This window comes from Acanthaster planci, linkage group LG02 (assembly GCF_054643075.1).
Source record: "Acanthaster planci isolate LZ-2023a linkage group LG02, COTS_SCS, whole genome shotgun sequence".
Taxonomy (NCBI): domain Eukaryota; kingdom Metazoa; phylum Echinodermata; class Asteroidea; order Valvatida; family Acanthasteridae; genus Acanthaster; species Acanthaster planci.
This window is the reverse complement of record NC_141778.1, coordinates 18,849,694-18,867,924: the sequence shown is the minus strand read 5'-3', so window position 1 is coordinate 18,867,924 and position 18,231 is coordinate 18,849,694. Positions and strand designations below refer to the sequence as shown.

Here is an 18,231-nt window from a genome sequence, read left to right as displayed (position 1 = left end):
CACACGTCCTCCGAACGAACGTATGGTTCAATAAACCGCTTTTATGTTTATCAGGAAACGAAGCCTGCGCACAGATTGAGCAGAAGCTATTACAATATTTTTTCTCTTCTTCTTAGTTGCCGAAAATAACTTCACTATAAATTGTTTATTTATTCAAAATTTAACAAAATAACCTCTGATTTGAAATAAATTGCCGTGAAATGATTCATTGATGATATTTATTGAAAAATAAATTACCACACTGTGTGATCAATACAGGATGATCAAGGACAGCTACTTGTGTGTTATTCGTCTCGCTACGGCTGGATCGTAATTCATGTTAAAGCATTGCTATTGGCCGGACAAAAATTAAAATAATAAGCATCCAAATTGACAGGGCTAGTCGCATATGTTAAACTGCAGCTAGCTACTGGTCCCCATGTAATAGGGACAAGGACCAGTTCAGGGGTTCTGTTAAGTGGACCCATCCTTCAGATCCTTCCTCTATGGTGGAGTCACTGGTAAAGGGGTAGAGCGCGCGTAAGTCCGTATCCAGTCTGGTTTCCAGACGTATAGATTCTCACTTACCGCCACGGTCATGACAGGAAAACGGGAGGCTGAAATGTAAAATTGTGGAGACTTATTTCCAAACTTAGGAGTAGGAGGGGCCTTTCTTTACTCCATCAATCCACACGACTTCCGTCAGGAACTTCTCGTTTGAACTCACTCAGTCTTGCAAACATGAATCCTTGCCACTACGAAATTTGGCCATTTGATGTGGGGAGGGAGGGCAAAGGAAGGAGGGACAGCAATATCACCAACCAGGAAACAGGTCTTAACATGGAATGTCATCATTTGGGATATAATATGTAACTTTTTAATCAAGAAGCATTATGCAAGACTATATCTTAGGTGGGCCTTGTTAAATGACATTTTTTGATTACCATCTTTTTTTTTTCAACAGCGAAATAAGCAAGTACTGATTTCAATACAAAAGCCTTTGACAGACGACCATTCAGTTTCGCTGCGTCCCGATCCCAACACAGAAATATTGGACGACGATGAGAATTACGGGTGTACAGGTGCATTGCATTATCCATTTGAGGGATTAACATAATTCAATGTCAACTTGCTAAGACTTTAAAATGAAAGGAGATAGGAGATAGTTGACAACAAAATGTACGCCTCATTGAGGTGCAAGAACTCTCCAAAAACAAAAGCTCAATAAATATGGGGAACCCTCATTAATTCTTCACAACTTCAACTACTGGTTAAAATCATTTGGAGAAAACACGTTTTGGTTAAATCCCTACCATCCTCCATCTTGTACATATCCATTCAGATTCCAGTATATATTTATACCTCTTATTTACATTCCAGTGAACCACATGAGCCTCCATTTTCATTTTTTTAACCGACTCTTCTGTGCAACATCACATATGCTTTACATGCTAACATCGGAATCACTTCCTCACTTTTATACCCAAGGAAAGAAAAAAAAATTAAATCGAACCACATGTTCTGAAAATACATTTATATACAAAATTTACTGAAACAGATTATGTTAACTGATTAAAACCAATGTTTAACTTCTAGCAAATGGGATTAAAAAAGATAAGGCAAATGGTGTTTTCCCCCATCTTGATTGACTGTTAGAGTGTGAGTAAACTCGAATCAAACTAAATAAATGTACATGAATAGCTATTTACAGTGCGCTTAGCCAAATTAATTACACGTGCAAATTTTCACCATATGCTTTTCAACAGCAAGTAAACCAAACAAGTGAATTACCTGCCATCACTGAAGTTAGAAATTGGATTATCCATTTTACGAGCCCACAGAGAAACAAGCAGCCCCACAGAGAAGCTGTTTACATGTACATAAGTTAACATGTGCAATAACTGTCATTTTGACAACAAATACTGCCCTCTTTGCTCTGCAAATAGTATCCTCTTTTGCAGGACCTTTGTATTTTTTCTTTCTACAGAATTCAGAATGTCGCGAGTTTTGCAGTCCGAACACTTAAAAATTTGGGCTCTTCTGTTTAAATTGAAATGGTTGGCAGGTATGGGAGTAACTGTTTCACAGCAGCAAAACCTTCTGGTATTTATAGTCACACATGAAAATGGTTTTTTTAAGGTGTATGAGCAATCAACTGGCACACAAGTGTTTGGGCATTGGGTCCTACAGTACTTGCTATTCTGGCTTGAACAGACCTTAGCACATTGGATTGACATTTTGGGGCTTAACTTTTTCACAGTGCCCCTGAAAACAGCATGTCACACTGTCAATTATCTACTCTACAAAAGCAAACATGCATGCCAAAAAATTTTGCTATTGGCTGTTTTGTTCTGAAAAAGAAACATCTTCAATCTCGATCTTGCTTCTCAAAACCGTGAATGCCAAATACAACCCTCTGCGAATTGTTTTTACTGGGTATTTTCTGAGCTGGATGCACCGTTGTCTGAGATCCACTTGACGTGGTCTGCCTTATCTCCTTTTTCTTGTTTCTCCCACATCTGGTAGAAGAGGCGCTCCAAGCCCAAAGTGTAGCTCTTGACATTGAAAAGAGGGCTCTCTGTCCGGCCTTTCCACACTTTTATCTTCATATTGTTGCGGCTAAAAACAGAGAAACAAGGGGGGACGGAAAAATCAATATTAAAAATATATTCAATTTTGGTTGTGGTTAACTAGCAGCTTTTAAAAGAATGGTTACAGCAATTTGAGTAAAAGGGATGCCACTGCTTTCAAGTTTTCAAAACAAACAGTATCTTTTGAGGTCAGCTGAATTACTGATTAACTGTTTTTTCAATAAAGGCAAGGAATTTTGTTACTTGGGTGTAATCTCAAGTGGCTCTGTTCCAAGCTCCTTTACTCAGCACACAGTCTGCACTCTGGTCAGGTTACAGTACTTACAATTCTGGATCTGTACCAAGTCTGCTGGCGATGTGCTCATAATCTTGTCTGGAGGATGCGACCAGCTCGGGGCAACCGAGGCAGTGAAGCTGCGAAGCCGCAACACGGGAAGCAAGAGTCTCGCCTGGAAGAGGGAAAGAGATTAAAACTTAGGCATTGAAGCGAATGTGTTTAGGTAATTGGAGATGAATGATAATTTCACAGGGAACTTCTCTTGCAAATTTATGCCACGAGTCAACACTCATTAATTTCACAGCAGATAAACATTATCAAGACATCAAAGACTGAGATAGTCAGATAGTCTAAAGGCTGTATTGCGAAGGAAGATTTGAAGGAAAAAACATTTCCAATTTATGCCTTTCTTTTACAACTGAATCCTGTTCTAAACTGTGTTTTGATTAAATTGTGGTTTGACGTGCTTGATGTAGACCGATAAAAAGCTAGATCAAAAAGTGTCAAGTTGCTAAACACATTTGTTAAAAACCAATCCATGTCACTTCAAGTGTTATCTAAAATTTAACAGCAGAGCAATACACAGAGACTGTGAAGTCACTGATAATTCTTTTGGTTGTTCAATTTACTTCACTTTTATTTGCATGTGCGGGATGAGTTTTGATATGTGATTTTCAAGATTTTCCGTATTAAAAATACTTCAAAAATTCATAACATCATTTACTAGACGTTTACACCCACATGAATGACTGTCTGGTGACTACTCTAAGCAGACAGGCAAACTCCACTGACACCTGAGTGGTATAATCCTCTGGCACTGAACCCACAAACAGTGGTACACTGTTTCAGAGGCAAGTGGTCAACACAGTGCATTTCAATTCTAATGCCCGTTTACGTCCCTTTTAAGATTTTACTGTTTTAAGCTTGTGAATTTGAATTTCTTCAGCCTTTGGGCTGCACTGATTCAAATAAAACCAAACCATGAATAACAATAAAGCAATATGTGGAAACTAACCAGGCAGGGTGACCATGGGCGTGCCCGCCCACAGCACGTCCATGCCAGTGGTATGGCCATTGCAAAGCGGCGTGTCTAGACAGACGTCGGCTATCTGGCCGCGCCGGACGTGCTCCTCCTTGGAGGCCACAGGGGAGAAGAGGAGGCGGCCGGCGGGCATGCCCAGACGAGTGGCAGTGGCGGTCAAGTGGGGCTCCCCAGTGGCTGGGAAGCGTAGGAGCCACAGAACACTGTTAGGAACCTTCTTGATGATCTGAAGGGTCAGAGTTAGAAACAAAGATGGACAAAAAAAGGCTATTAAATGTGACTACTGATTGGAATAATATCCTCCCCCCCAAAAAAATTAAATGTTTTTGTTTACTAGTTAGATTTGACAGCAAACACAAATACATAGTTTGGCAGTTATCCGGTCTCAAGTCAAGTCATAAGCTATTCAAATAAACTGGAACCAGAACATTAAATTGTCACCAGAACATTAAATTGTCACCGCCGTTCATGTTACTTATGACTGGTTTTGTAAGAGGACCAGTGAGAGTAGAATACACCGAAACTTTGCCATTTGTCAGCTTCACTCTCTTTACTGTGTTAGTCGCAAAAGCAATCTCTCTGTTTGGTAGGAAAAGGGTTCATGAGATCAACGTCTCACGGTGAGACCACACTTCCAAAACAGTTAAAATTTCTTTGATTTTTCGAATAACAGTTGTACTCACCGAAACCCACATTTGCAATGTGGCCGGGTCTATCTTGTACAACTGGTTAAAGTTGCAGTAGACGATTGCATCATCTGGTATGCCATACATGGAGCGGGTGGTGATGATGGGAGTTGTTGGGACCTCTTCTCCAGTTGCTGCTTTGGGCTGTACCTTTAAATAACAAGACAATAGACACAAAACGTGACCGCTGAAGGATATCAATACAAACAGGTAAAACTGAAAGGTAATTTTCCAGTAGCTGACAAAACTTGGTTCCAATTTCCTATGCCGTTAACCACTTCATGGCGGGGCATTTTTCAATGTTGATGATGCTGGGCCGGCATGACTATCATTTTTTCCGTTTTCAAAATTCTTCAAAAATTCACCATTTCATTTAACGGTCGTTTATAACCGCACAAAGTAATCTTTAGGCACTACTCTAAGTTGACAGGTGACCTTCACTGATGCCCGAGTATTTCAGCCAGGCCTGCAGCCTTGTAAAAAGAGCCCAGATTTTGCGGTGTTACGTAACTTTCTTTTGTTCCCGAACCTGGCTCAGTGCACTGCTGACCTCTTTTCAATAGGGGCCAGAGTAGCGTGCAGCGGTGCTATGTGGGTCATCGCTGCGGTGGTGGAGCGCTTTTGTCCTCGGTGGTAATCCGCTTGCTCTCAATGCCCCAAACCCTGGTATACGGTTTCAAAACAAGGCTGGATTATCACCACTTTTGAGAGTGAAAAATGTAGATAATTCCCAGCAGCCTGGTCTTTTGTTTGGAGTACGGTCTTTTGTTACGGGGCCCAGTTTCCTTTGTCCGAGTTCAGAGACCCGGCCACGCATATAAACCATATGTCTCCAATTCCGGAGTCCCCGGCAGGAAGTGGTTAATGAATATTGTAGCATCCTAAGTTAAATGTCCATATTAGCACTTTGCATTGCAGATCTACACCTATCTCATGGTTATGGTCTCTAGAAGCACATACTTGGCCAATTTACACAGGCACATGGAGTGCACTAGAAAGTCATCTTCATCTTTGGTGAATCAAGAATGTCTTGTTACCTGGTTGACAGCCAGTCCATGGGTGATGTTCATTCCATTGATGGAAGCTTGGGCATGTCCTTGCAGTACCATGGTGTTCAACGCTTGTGAAATGGAGCTATCCAGGGCGGTAAATTGGAGAGGGTTGCAGCCGACAGCTTGCTTGTCGCCGTTTGCATTTTCATTCTAAATGGGGAGAAAATATTTCACGATCTTCTTATTCCTTCTGTCCCATTGTCGTGCTTCACCTTTCCTTCTCCATGAATGATGTCTTTACGGGCAGACATGATGATGAAAATACAACAATAAGATCATCCGTTCAACAACACACACGACGGTACGGTTTTCATTGATTACACACAAAAGTATTCAGGGTCCCAGGCACAGTGGCTTTGCGTGGTGGTCCATACACTCGTACATGTGGTGAGTAGCACGAGAAGTGTGCAGTCATGGCTTATATGAGGAAACGTCATGAAAATAAGCCTATCAGAGCGATTGTGACACCGACAGTTACATGGAAACAACACAATTCCTACAGAGATCGTCACTGATCAACACTCATCTTTGCAAAAAGAGCCAATGGAATGTGTTGCTTTATCTTATTTCCTCATTCTAGCCTGGTTTTCGGATCTGTGTGAGCACGTTGACCATGTGTGCATTATGGAGCTCAGTACTGTTCAGTGTCAGTTTGGCCTGGCTATCGTGTCCATAGAAAAAGGAAAAAATTGGGGCTTGTGAAAGGAAAACAAAAAAGGAAATCTGGCCTGTCAATAGCAAACAAGTGAAAAATTAAATTCGACATTTTCAACAAATAAGTGGAAATCCGTTAAAAAGTGGGCGATTTTACACCCCTGTAATAATGACGCGACACATGGAAAGTAAACAGCGGGCAGTGGCATAGATTGTGCAGACGTAATTTTCAGGGAGACGGTCTGTTACAGCAAAAGCCCGAGTTGCATAAACGTGAACATTCAAGGTTTCTCACCTTCTCCGATGGAGTTGCTCCATTAGCAGTGGTCGCTGGTGGCTTGGCAGGCACCACAGCATTCACCTTCTCCATGAAGCCCTTGACATCCAGCGTGTTGATGATGCCGACATTGTCACCCTTGTGCCCATCCTTAGACTCGATGATGATCTTGTCCAGCAGGTGGGGGAACATGTTCCAGTGGTCCCCGATGAAGAACGTGTGGGGCATGTAGGCGAGCTTCTCCGAGTAGTGCTGACACAGGTCCATCGGGGAGGTCACCATGTCCGTTATCAGGTAGTCCATGAAGGATGCTCCACTGGTGCCAGGGTAACCAAGCCACATGACCTACCAGAGTAAAAGCAGAAAAATTTGAAAAGGATTTCATTCTTGTAGGAGCACAGTGACACTTCAAGATTGTCATCACAATACCCAACATGTACCCAAAGTAGTGGTAAAGATGACCCACTTACTAAATGAATTTTTTTGCAGGAAACACTTGGGTCTGTCCCTCGACAATAAACCAAGAAATTCCAATAACCTGCCAAATCATACCTGGACCGGTGCTGGTCTAAGGGCAAATATTTCATTCCGGGCACCCTTGGTGTAACCATTCATATTGACCAGGATATGAACACCGTCTGCATTGATTCGGTCTGCAGCCTTGCCGTTGCAGGGAATCTGCAAGACAAATATTTGTATCAGAACAAACAGAAAAACAAAATGCAGTTGTTATATGAAGATGTGTAACACAAAACTGAAGAGGAAACTCAAATATTCAAACCTACACAAGTATCATTTTGCAATTTCTACAATGCAACCAGATAACAAACAGAATTAGCAGATTTATAAAAGGTTGCACACCTGAGACACATGTCTGAAAATATATCACTCAACGATATAATATCACATTGGGACTGCAGAGTCCCCTCAAAGAACTGGACTTTCTTCAAAGCTACTCTCAACAGACTTATCCGCAATAACTAATGACGTGCTCGGCCAAGTAAGTTATGACTTGCACTCACCTGTGACAGATCCACAAATGTTCCAGCCTCCTTGGCCACCTTGGCCCGGAAGTTGGTGCCATCATCAGCGCTTAGAGCATAACAGAAAACCTGCAGAATGTAGAGGCAGGAAGGGGAGAGTTGTCCCTGAATACCGCTCAAACAACTGACATCTGCATCATTTTAGGTACTATTATCTGTTCACTTGGTCCTCTGAGGACAAACTGTGAGAGATTACAATAACAAGGCATGGCCTCTCACCTCAACCTGGTCACTGTGCTTGCCTGGGACACTCTGCATGAGATGAGACGTTGGATGGTTGCCGAAGTCAGAGCTGACGTAGCCGATTCTCAGCTTCCCATTAGAGGCAGACAGGTCCTTTGGGTACTGGTATGTGCCTTTGTGCAGTACATTGATCTGAGGGGGGGAGTGTCAAAAGACAAATGACATGGGAACCATCTCCACACCACAACGGTGTGAACATCAGACACATCTCGATACAGTGACTGTTTGAACATCAAAAACAGATTTATGCAACGAACTGATTCGACTGTTTTAAACAAAAGGCATACCATTTTGCCTGAAATTGAAATTCTGTCAGAACATATAAACAAGGCAATCTAAGGGCAATGATCAACTGGAGGTTGCTATTAAGGCACAGGTCAAAAACACCAGGAGCACTTATTAAATTCGCACTTGGTTTTAGCTTTAGTCTCGTGTATGACACAGGACGACAGAAAGGATCAGCACTGAAACAGACTTCCAAAGGACTCCACTCCACGCTGAACAGAATACAAACGTGTACTTACCTTCTCTAGACAGAGGTTGCCATGACGACTGGCAATGCCCTTGCGGAATTCCGGCGACAGTGGATACAGCATGCTGTGATGCGGGTGGACCGATGGAAGTCGGTTCTTCTCCAGCTGGTCGGCAACGATGGTTACAAGCTGCTTCATGCGTTGTTCATAATCAGTCCAATCACACACAATCTGGTAGGAGGAGCATAAAATAAATCAGTTTGATAAAGACACTGATAAATAAGCGATGAGAATGTCAGCCTGAGTTCTAAAATGACATTCCTTCAAAGGTACAAACTGTCCAATGTAATGCACCAGAGCGTCAGAAATATTCACGTACAGGTCAATAAGTGGAATCAGAACAAAAGTAAGGTCGCTCTCAGCAGGGTTTCTCTAGATTCAACAGGGCATTGTGACAGTGCATTACCTGTAGGCAGTGGGCCAGGTTGCAGTAGGCATCAGGGAAGTCTGGTTTTAGCTTCAGGGCTGTCCTATAGGATGCAATAGCCTCAGGAATGGAGCCAGAATCCTGGTGGGGAAATATACAGCCACTCACATTTAAACTTCAAGTTAAATGTACTTTTGAACATTCTTCAGATTTTCAACAGCTCTGAACGTCAGTGGCAAGGCAACCCACACTCACCTTGTGGATGGAGGCCAGATTGCTGTGAGCATCAGCAAAGGCCGGGTTGATCTGGATGGCTCTGGTGTAGCACTGCAACGCTCCTTGGATGTCCTGCATCTCCTTGAGAGTGTTGCCCATATTGGAGTAGGCATCGGCAAAAGTCGGTGCAATCCTGTGCATCACAAAATTGGAAATGACATTTAAAATATTGCTCTCAATGCACACACAAAGCATGTGAGGGAAAGAAAGAAAAACGTACTGACTCACAGAGAAATTTTGGAAATGTGAAATGATTTCTGACAATTTCCATACTTAAATATAGGTGAGCATGAATGTCCATTATATGACCTCTCCCTCAAACTGACTGAAGCAAAGGAAAAAGCATAAGCAGACACAAGTATCAAGTTCAACAAGTGCGTGATCAGCTTTAAAGCAGGTTGGGAATATCACTGGAAGTGGACAAAGCGCTAGAAGTAACAACCCACCTGATGGCCTCTTTGTAGTGAACCAATGCCTCTTGCAGCTTCCCTTGCTGCTGCAGCACGCTGGCCAGGTTGGAATGGGCAGCGGCAAACTCCGGGTACACCTCCAGCGCCTTACAGTACAGCTTGATGGACTCCTCTGTCAGGCCCTGCTCCCGCTTAATGTTGGCCAGGTTGTTCAGGGAGTCGGCGTGGGTCGGGCAGAGCTGCAGTGCCGTGTTGTAGCACTCCTCTGCCTCCGAGACTTTGCCTTGCTCCTTGAGGGCATTGGCCAGGTTGCAGTAGGCATCGGGAAAGTGGGGCTGCAGCTCAATGGCTCGGCGGTAAGTGTCGATGGCAAGATCTATCAACCTGGGGAGGTGAGAGGAGACTGGATCAGTGATTCATCAGTACAGCAATTACACACTAGGAATATGGTATACAACCACATACATGTGTCAAGTTTTCCTGCCCTGGAAACTGTATTAAGACCCTTACTCAACTCCTGCTTGCTTGCCTAGCCCACCCTCGCCCAAATTAACTTCCCCATGCCCCCTCCCCAGCCAAGGAAACTCTTAATGGGCCTCCTTTCAAGCTGCTTACCCCTGTTCATAATAGACACAGGCGAGGTTTCCATGAACCACTGCATGATTGGGACTCAATTGCAGTGCTCGCAGGTATGCACCAACAGCTCTGGAGAAACAAACAAGCACAGATTAATACAATCATATTCTTGAATAACTGGTTGGGCTATTTAACACAGCAAATGAAGTTCATGTGCTCTCCTTTTCCTAATTCATCTCATCGCCACATAGCAAATTATTTCTTGTTTATGTCATTTTTTAGCCTTACCTGTCAAAGATGCGGGCTTCTTTGAGGACATTGCCCAGGTTGATGTATGCATCAAGGAAATTAGGATCTAGCGTGACAGCCTATGGGGGCAAGATAATACCAAAATACATGTACTGAATAAAATGTATCGACAATAGCACGGTAGACATATGCTCTTCTTGAATTAAGAACAAGGAAACTGGGCGTAACCCGGAGGTTGGGATTTTGAACTCATGAGAGGCAGCTGCAGACCACATGTCCTTTGGGTGACCAACTTCCCTACCAGTCTCTCCAGTTTGGTTATTAAATAGATTTTGCAAGCTGGTGAATTACTTGCCATGGGCAGGGATTCCATCAAGGAGGCATAATATATTCTCAAATGCTTCATGCCAGAAAAATATTGGCCAAGAGGGCCACACCGGGTCGGGACAGGCTTCACTTTTTACTTGTTTGGCTGAAAGGAAACTTTTAAATAGTTTCAGTCATAAAGAATCCACTCACCTTCTCAAAATGATGTATTGCCAACCAAATCTCTCCCTGTGCATTGAACACACAGCCAAGGTTGCTCCAGGCAACGGCAAAGTTGGGTTGTGTTTCAATGGCCTTCAGATAGCAAGCCTGTGGAATGATTCCCATGGATGGAGGTACGTGGGGGGGGGGAAGGGATGGGAGGGAATTGATGTGGAACCCAGTCCACAATGATGGTGGCAAAGGAGACATTGAAAGAAATGTGGGAGGAGGGGAACAAAAAACCACAATTAGAAATTGGGCATGACGGCAGACGCTTACCAGCAAACCAAGAGAATACCTGAATTTACACAATATTGAGAAGAAAACAGGCTCGAGTATGATAACAAGCAAGCATTTCTTTACACACGGTAAAACCGAGCAGTGGTTTGGGGAGGTTTTAGAGGCCTGTTTTCAGTCTGTCATTTGTGTAAAAACAAACAAGAGCTGTGCTTCACTTTGGCAACTGCTTGCTCGGCACTTGCTTGCCGGCACTGCGTAGCTGCGCAAGCTGCATCTCTATCCTCATGGCTGTGAGCAATTGAGCAGTGACAGCTTTGTACCCTTCCCACTAATGTTCCCACCTATTCCAGACAACACCCACCAGCCAATAGCTGGCATGTCATGGGACGTGCTCCATTATTCTGAATATTTTTTGCTGGTCAACTGTCACTGCACAACACTGTGAATGAAGCAGATGAGTTTAGAGGCTGGTCACGCTTGCTGCGTGCGCTTGGCCGCTCTTCTACTAGTGCATCTTTGATTGAAATCAAGGGCTCTGGACATCTGTGTGACTCAAAATCAAACCAAAAAAAGTCACAGTTCTTCTTATGCCTTCATGGGGCCAACCAGCAAACTATGGCACAACATTAGCAAGAGACCACAGAAGTGACTTGAGACCATGTTCCATCATCAAAGATACTCTAGTGGTTGCTAACTTTGCTGCAAGCTGTGTGTGAAACACATATCCAGTCAGGAACAAGCCACAGGCAAAGGAACAGAATCAGTTTGCCATCACACTGGGAGTAATCAGAATCAAGAGTTACAGGTGTCTTGCTGGGGTATCCTTCACAAGAATTCAGCAGATTCAACTATCTGCAACAATTCAGTTCCTTGATATTGGGGGGAAGGGGGGTGGTAGTCCGGTTCCTGCACGTGATATGTCTCATCAACACACTCTGCATGCTGCTGGCAGGCTAGCAGGTGCAACGCTGCTGCATTTGCTGCAATGTGCCTCAGTGGATTCATGCACAGCAAACTTTATAATTACAATCCACTGTCAGCTATTCTCTTGGTTTACCACACAGGAGTTCTGAAAAATGATTAACTGTGTAAAAATCATTTTGGGTAACATATTGAGAGATAATGATCTGATTTTATTTTCCAGTTTTCTGTTTCATGAACAAAGCCTTTTTTTCTTCCATTTCAAATTTGAACTTTTTTTTCCCAAAATGATCTGATTTACTTTTAGAAGTCTTTTTTCAATGTTTGTGTTAAAGTGCATGTTTTCCAAACAATTTTTTTTTGGAAAATAGAATTTTGGACAGAAGACTTTTTCCGTCAGTTTCAAGATGTAGCGAATCAAAACAATGATGGCTTGTTCGGCTGCCGCAATCAGTTTCTTTTCACTGATACAAACCAGGTGACACATGGTAATTTCTCTCAGCAGGGTCGTGGCACGCAAGGTACTAGGACAGTAATATACACAAGAAGTGTCCTCAAGTGTGAACCCACCCACTGGGTGCCTGGAGGTCTGGAGTCCGTCTGCAGATTAAAACTGTTGGTTGCGACAATGAAGCATCAACGGGAAAAGCCTTTATAAATGCATCAAGCACAAGAAAGATTGAAAAAGAAGAGTTCATTAGTGGTAACTGTCGTGGAAAAAAATGGTATTACTCCCTGCAAAAGAGAAAGCACCTTAAATGTACAATATCCCCTCCCTCTGATGTGTGATTTTGCATTAACGACCAAACAGGCGTGCTTCAAATCTTTGCATGCACGAATCCAGATTTTTTAAGTTTGCAAGGTTTGTGGTTCTGCCTGTAAGGTAAGGACGCAGGCTACAGCAGTGGTACTCACATCCATGGTGCCAACGGTCAGATCTATCTAACAGTGACTGGAAATCTTTCATTGCCTTCAGCAACTAGATGAAATGTGCGTCAATGAAACCAAGAAGGTCAGTAACTTGTTGCACTTGCTACAAAACGCCCTTTGACCTTGACATATATCTCACTGTTACCACATGGCTGTGAGCAGCACTAGTTTGCACGCAAAAAAGCAGTAGTATGCAAGAAGCCACACCAATGTTTTGCACCACTGTGTCACAGTTGAGTGAACTTCCAGGATTTTACAGAACATTCGCGTTTGATGCACTCACTGTGCATACTTTGGGTTTTCAATCCAAAGCCTGGTGAGACTTTGTTGGTGTGACTCCTTTTCAAATTGCAGGTATCTTGTGATCAGCCCGATGAACCTGCAAGTAACTCTGGAACGAAGGAAAATTGGCTTTATTGGGATGTAAAGTGGGTCAAGGGTGATTTCAAATGTGTGTGACTTTAAAAACTGCCGTTGACACTTAACCAAACAGGTGACAGAGCTCTCCTTCAGCATTTTCACTGGGAATTACATTTCAATCTTTTTTCAAGTGTCGGTGCAGGTTTTTAAAGAGCACAGTTCAGTTCAGAAATATCCCCTGATCCTATTACTGCCTTTTGTCGGGTGTTTCTCCCTCTGCAATGGTACATCAACGTGTAATCTTGGCCGATTCTCCCTGACGTTAGCAGTAGTTGCACCATTGCTTGGGACTAGGAGTGCAGTACAGCGACTGGCAACACTCAAATCACCTCAAGCACAGGGATGGGTGTTCTATCCATGTCTCCCACATAACATGAATACAATCAGACCCTGCTTCACCCGTTTCCAACCGGCGAATGATGCCGTGGGAACAAATGAAACAATGCTGGCAAAGCTTTTGCCCACGGGCAAAAGCTGGTCTGCAGCTTTGGCACCTCTGATGTGCTGGGCTGTGGCAAGGCATCCAAACGCATCGCGAGCTTGGCAAAGATCGCAAAGTGTGCAATGCAACGCTGCTTCAAGCATGAACCACAAAACTTGCAATTGTGGCAAACAAGACTGCCTATGGACATAAAATGCTCAGTGGAAAAAAATGAAAAATGTGATTCAGATTCTCCAAGACATTTTGATAGCACAACCCCATGAGGAAACCTTGCAGAAAATTCACACAAACAAGACTTACAACGAAGAAACTATGCTAAAATCTGCCAATATTGCTAAACTAATTTAGGCAAATGAGACTGCAAATGTTCACAAGGCAACAGACCATGTCAAGGACAAAGCAGACTCGGTCTATAACAAGCTAAGTTTAAGATGGCGTGTAGTTTGGGTGTTTCTGTCCTCAAGTCTGGAGAGCTGAAAATATGCCGTGATTCCAAATTTGTCTACGGACACAACCAAGAATTACTAACCACAGCAAACCCTACAGTTTTTAACGTGCCAACAAGAATTCTGAGGTGAATAAAAGTTTAAACATGGACCTAAAATTTAACAGAACAACCTCCATGCAAACATTTAAGGACTTAAAATGCAAACAAAAACTCACCTAATATACAATTTTAGACCTTAGGACCCATTTGTCAAAATGAATTTCAGGGGATTATCTTTTCACTGTTAAGGTGCCCATTAGACAACCTATTCATAGACTAAAATACTGACTCCAAAATTTTAAATCTTTTTACTGATTTTTCCTATATGAAATAAATGCTCTTCAAGACCAACGGCTTTTTATTTAGTATGTATCATCCTTAAAACCTATTAGTTTATGACAGCAGAATGGGCCCTACTCTCATCATTGATCCATTTCCATAGCAACCAAAACAAAAAACTTGACACTAACTGTAATGAATACAAAAAACAAAAAAGCTAAATAAAAAGTGGCGACAATCACACACACACACAAAATTACTCTGCAAAGGCTTCCTTATGGGGCCATGTTTGCTTTTATGGATCAGGAGTTTGGCTTTCTCTGAAATCCCCACTGACAAGGTAGCCCTCGTTTTACCTTGGCTTCATCAAGGCGGTGGAGTGCCTTCAAAAGGTTGCCTAGGTCACTCCGGACACAGTAGAGGTCCTATAAGCAAATGGACAGAGAAATATATGTACAATTCTAGCCATCTGAACATGAAAAAATGGCCTCATGCAGTATGAGAGAAACGGGAATTCATTTCTAGCCACAGGCCGTTTTCCAATACTCAACTTCTTCTCTGTCTCAGGCTTGATGAAAGAAGCCAATCCTCAAATGTGGGCCTGAAGCGTTTAACTTAAATTGAAGTACTGTAATGTTTGGCTCTTTTGCATCTTACTTGATCTTTTGTGGCACAATCAGACTTACTATTGCACTTAAAACCTCAAAATCAGGAAGTAAAAAACAGTTGAAGCCTGAGATGGAGTCAAGTACTGGAAAACAGCCACAGTGACACTGTAGCATTTTATCCAGCAATGACCATTTTGTAATGACTGTATGAGGACATCCTTTACAGTCTAACCACTTGCAAAATTAAAGATATCTCTAACCATCAGTGCCATGAATTTTGTCCTCTTTTAGCTATAAATTCCAGTAAATAACCCTTCATAGAATATGAGCTCATTTCAAGAAAATTAAATAAAGATATGACAATGGACCAAGACCCACAGGACGACAGGGAAAATGTGGTCACTATTTTTCCAACGGAGAGAAAACTTAAGCTTCAGCGGAATAGAATTTCCTCTTTGGAGGAACTTTTGTCAACGCAAAACTTGGGCAGTCCTTGAGTGAGTGAGTTAGGCTAGCCTAACAAAATGTTCGTACTCTGACCCCTCAATCCTCCACTTTTGCCTGGCCCAACTGCCTCCAGTTTTGTCAACCAACTTACAGGATTGTACTGCAGTGCTTGTATGTATGCTGTCACAGCGCCTTCCATGTCTCCTGCCGCTACCAGCGCTGCAGCCAGGTTGATGTAGCCATCGATGAAGTCCGGCTTTAGCCTCACAGCGTGCCTGTAGTTCTCCAGGGCCTCGGGCAGCTGGCCCCGCTCTTTGAAGACGTTGCCCAGGTTGGAGTAGGCCTCCGCTAGCATTGGGTTCTGCTTGATGGCGAGGGTACTGAAGTGTGCGGACCTGTTCAGTGATGATATAAAAATATAAAATGCTTGACTGTGAAACGGCAATTCTGGCTACCTGAGCAGCTTTTACTGAAACAGCCCATTTCGAAGGTAAACATTAAAAATTATTTCCATAAATGTAAACTATATAAAATGGTTACAAAACGGTGTACAGATAAGGTCTTTCTTTACTTATAACCCATTAAACTTGTTGGCAGGACACTCCCCAACCATTCCACCCATTTGACTAATACCCTTCAAAACTCAGCAGATTCTGAAGAGCCAGAACGTCTTTGCTTCCCTGCTAGGATAGCATCCAGAGGAAGTGCTGTAATGCTCACAAAAGGCTCACCTGTCAAGCTTCCGGCACTGAAAGTGTATTGAGCTCAGCAGCAGAAGTACCCCCGTGTTGTCTGGCTCCTGTGCCCACAACTGCATGCAATGCCTCTCTGCATTGTCATAATCACCGGCTTGATACTCGCGGTGGGCTAATTCAGCAAGACCTGCTGAAAGAAATTGAATTATAGTGTCCATTGAGGTTACCAATGCAATTTGATAACCTTTCAATCATTGTGGAATCCAAGAGTGAAATGTCGGTAAGCATGTTTTTTTTACATCATGGCACAAGGACGAACAGGACGTTCTTAAAAGAGCAGTGTAGGGTTGATGATTTGAAACAGGGCAGGGTTTTCAGTTTTGAGGGAAATCATGAGACGAAACTGTGTTTTAAGTTCACATGACACGCGGTAGAGTCAAATTTGCATGGCTGATTATCAGTAACAAACTCACATTTTCTCAGAATTTATAATTTGACCTTTCCAAAAACGGGCAGTAAAACTGGAAAAAAAGGCCCGTATAATTCTGAAAGATTGTGATAAGGTTATATGTTGTAATAAAGGTCGTGCAAAATGTTTGTCGACCAGAAGTTACTTTTAATTGTGGCTTTTTAAATCAATTAGAGTATAATTGGGGTTCCAAAGTGAAGTGCGTAGGCACTCCAAATTCAACCACAGCCTTTGCCCGTGCAGCAAGGCTCAATGCGCACGGCCACCCTTTTGATGTTTTGGCGATACATGTATCCAAGGTGGTGTTTGAACTTTAGATTTACGGCACACAAGCCAACAACTGGGCTGGGTACACTTCTCATTAAGACACACCGTACTTGTTATGCAAATTTCTCTAGGGATCATTTTCATCTTCAGTTCGTCTGTAATTTGATTGGTTAGTTGTAATCCACTCAGAATTGCCAAGTGCAAGCATCTCACTGGACCATCGCTGTACATGTAGACAAACCAGAATCGTCAAACCAACCGGCTCTTTTCAGAGATAATTCAGCCGTGTCTGATATCACATTAATCAAAAAATATATTCAAACATAAATTTGACAAAGTAAAACATATTAAATAAATTATCCCAGTAAAAAAGTAAAACAAATATTTTACTGCTGCAAAAACTAGAAAAGTAAAAAAAAATAGTTTTTAGAAAACGGAAAGGTCAAGGATCATGTTCGTATGCAAAAGAAATTGCGCCCACGGTGATAAGTGGGTGCGCCGAAAATGTTCAGTACGCCGACACAAAATTGCGTATACGGATGTCTGGTTTAGGATGGATCGGGAGTGAGAGTCCGTGCCACACTAGTAGTGAGGCTAGGGGTTCCCAGGCTCGCCTTGGGCTAATGACATGAATGACTACCCAATTCGAACTGCTGATATGGCTGATATCTTATTAAAACTGAAAGTTAAGTGAAATTGAAACGTAAGTGGAAGGCCCCTATGAGTTTTTTTTTTTAATTCTAGGACTCGTCTTCAACTTCACGTAACGTTAGGCCTATGCCACTTAGATGCCGGCCCTTCACGCTTCAGCGATGATCATCATGATATTGATAATGATGGTCGTATTTTTTCTAGTAACTTGCTGATTTTCCGACGTTCTTAGAAAAACAAAGGTACAAAGAAAGAAATCATGACAACGTTAATACACCACCTTACCTGTTCCACTCGCTGATGTCGGTTCACCCATTTTTAGAGGCATTAATACAGGATTTTATATGATTCTCTTTTGTTAGTCGATGTCCAACACAGAAAAAAGGGTTGCGAAAATAAAATGGCGGTCGAAGTCGACTGCAGTGCGCGTGCGATGACAAAGAATAGGTTATGACGTATTAATATATTCAGCACTACATTCACACGCGTTTGCAAAGGGCCGCATCACTGCATTTTTGCTATGCATTTTTATTCTGAAAAGGTTATAAAAAACGCTTTGGTAAAAGACTAAATGCAGAACCAGTAATGCTTC

At 42.5% G+C, this 18,231-nt stretch overlaps 1 protein-coding gene across 3 annotated transcripts; it reads right to left on the bottom strand.

Annotated features, from left to right (window-relative positions):
- Positions 1-830: 830 nt before the first annotated feature.
- Positions 831-18,081, bottom strand: ogt (O-linked N-acetylglucosamine (GlcNAc) transferase). 3 transcript variants are annotated; one of them, XM_022235827.2, is made up of 20 exons: positions 17,925-18,081; positions 16,289-16,442; positions 15,709-15,952; positions 14,859-14,927; positions 10,775-10,891; positions 10,295-10,374; positions 10,046-10,135; positions 9,467-9,814; positions 9,000-9,153; positions 8,784-8,885; positions 8,369-8,548; positions 7,821-7,976; positions 7,581-7,670; positions 7,111-7,236; positions 6,577-6,903; positions 5,613-5,777; positions 4,573-4,725; positions 3,863-4,115; positions 2,896-3,019; positions 831-2,598 (listed from the first exon to the last, which is right to left on the bottom strand). In XM_022235827.2, exons 1-20 carry the CDS (start codon positions 17,965-17,967, stop codon positions 2,409-2,411), a joined length of 3,165 nt encoding a protein of 1,054 aa, XP_022091519.2. In that variant the 5' UTR covers positions 17,968-18,081; the 3' UTR covers positions 831-2,408. The 3 variants fall into 3 exon arrangements, with proteins under 3 accessions (XP_022091519.2, XP_022091520.2, XP_086989919.1); XM_022235828.2 differs by having other exon boundaries at positions 16,289-16,439; positions 17,925-18,080; XM_087133793.1 differs by lacking the exon at positions 831-2,598 and having other exon boundaries at positions 2,892-3,019.
- Positions 18,082-18,231: the final 150 nt, after the last annotated feature.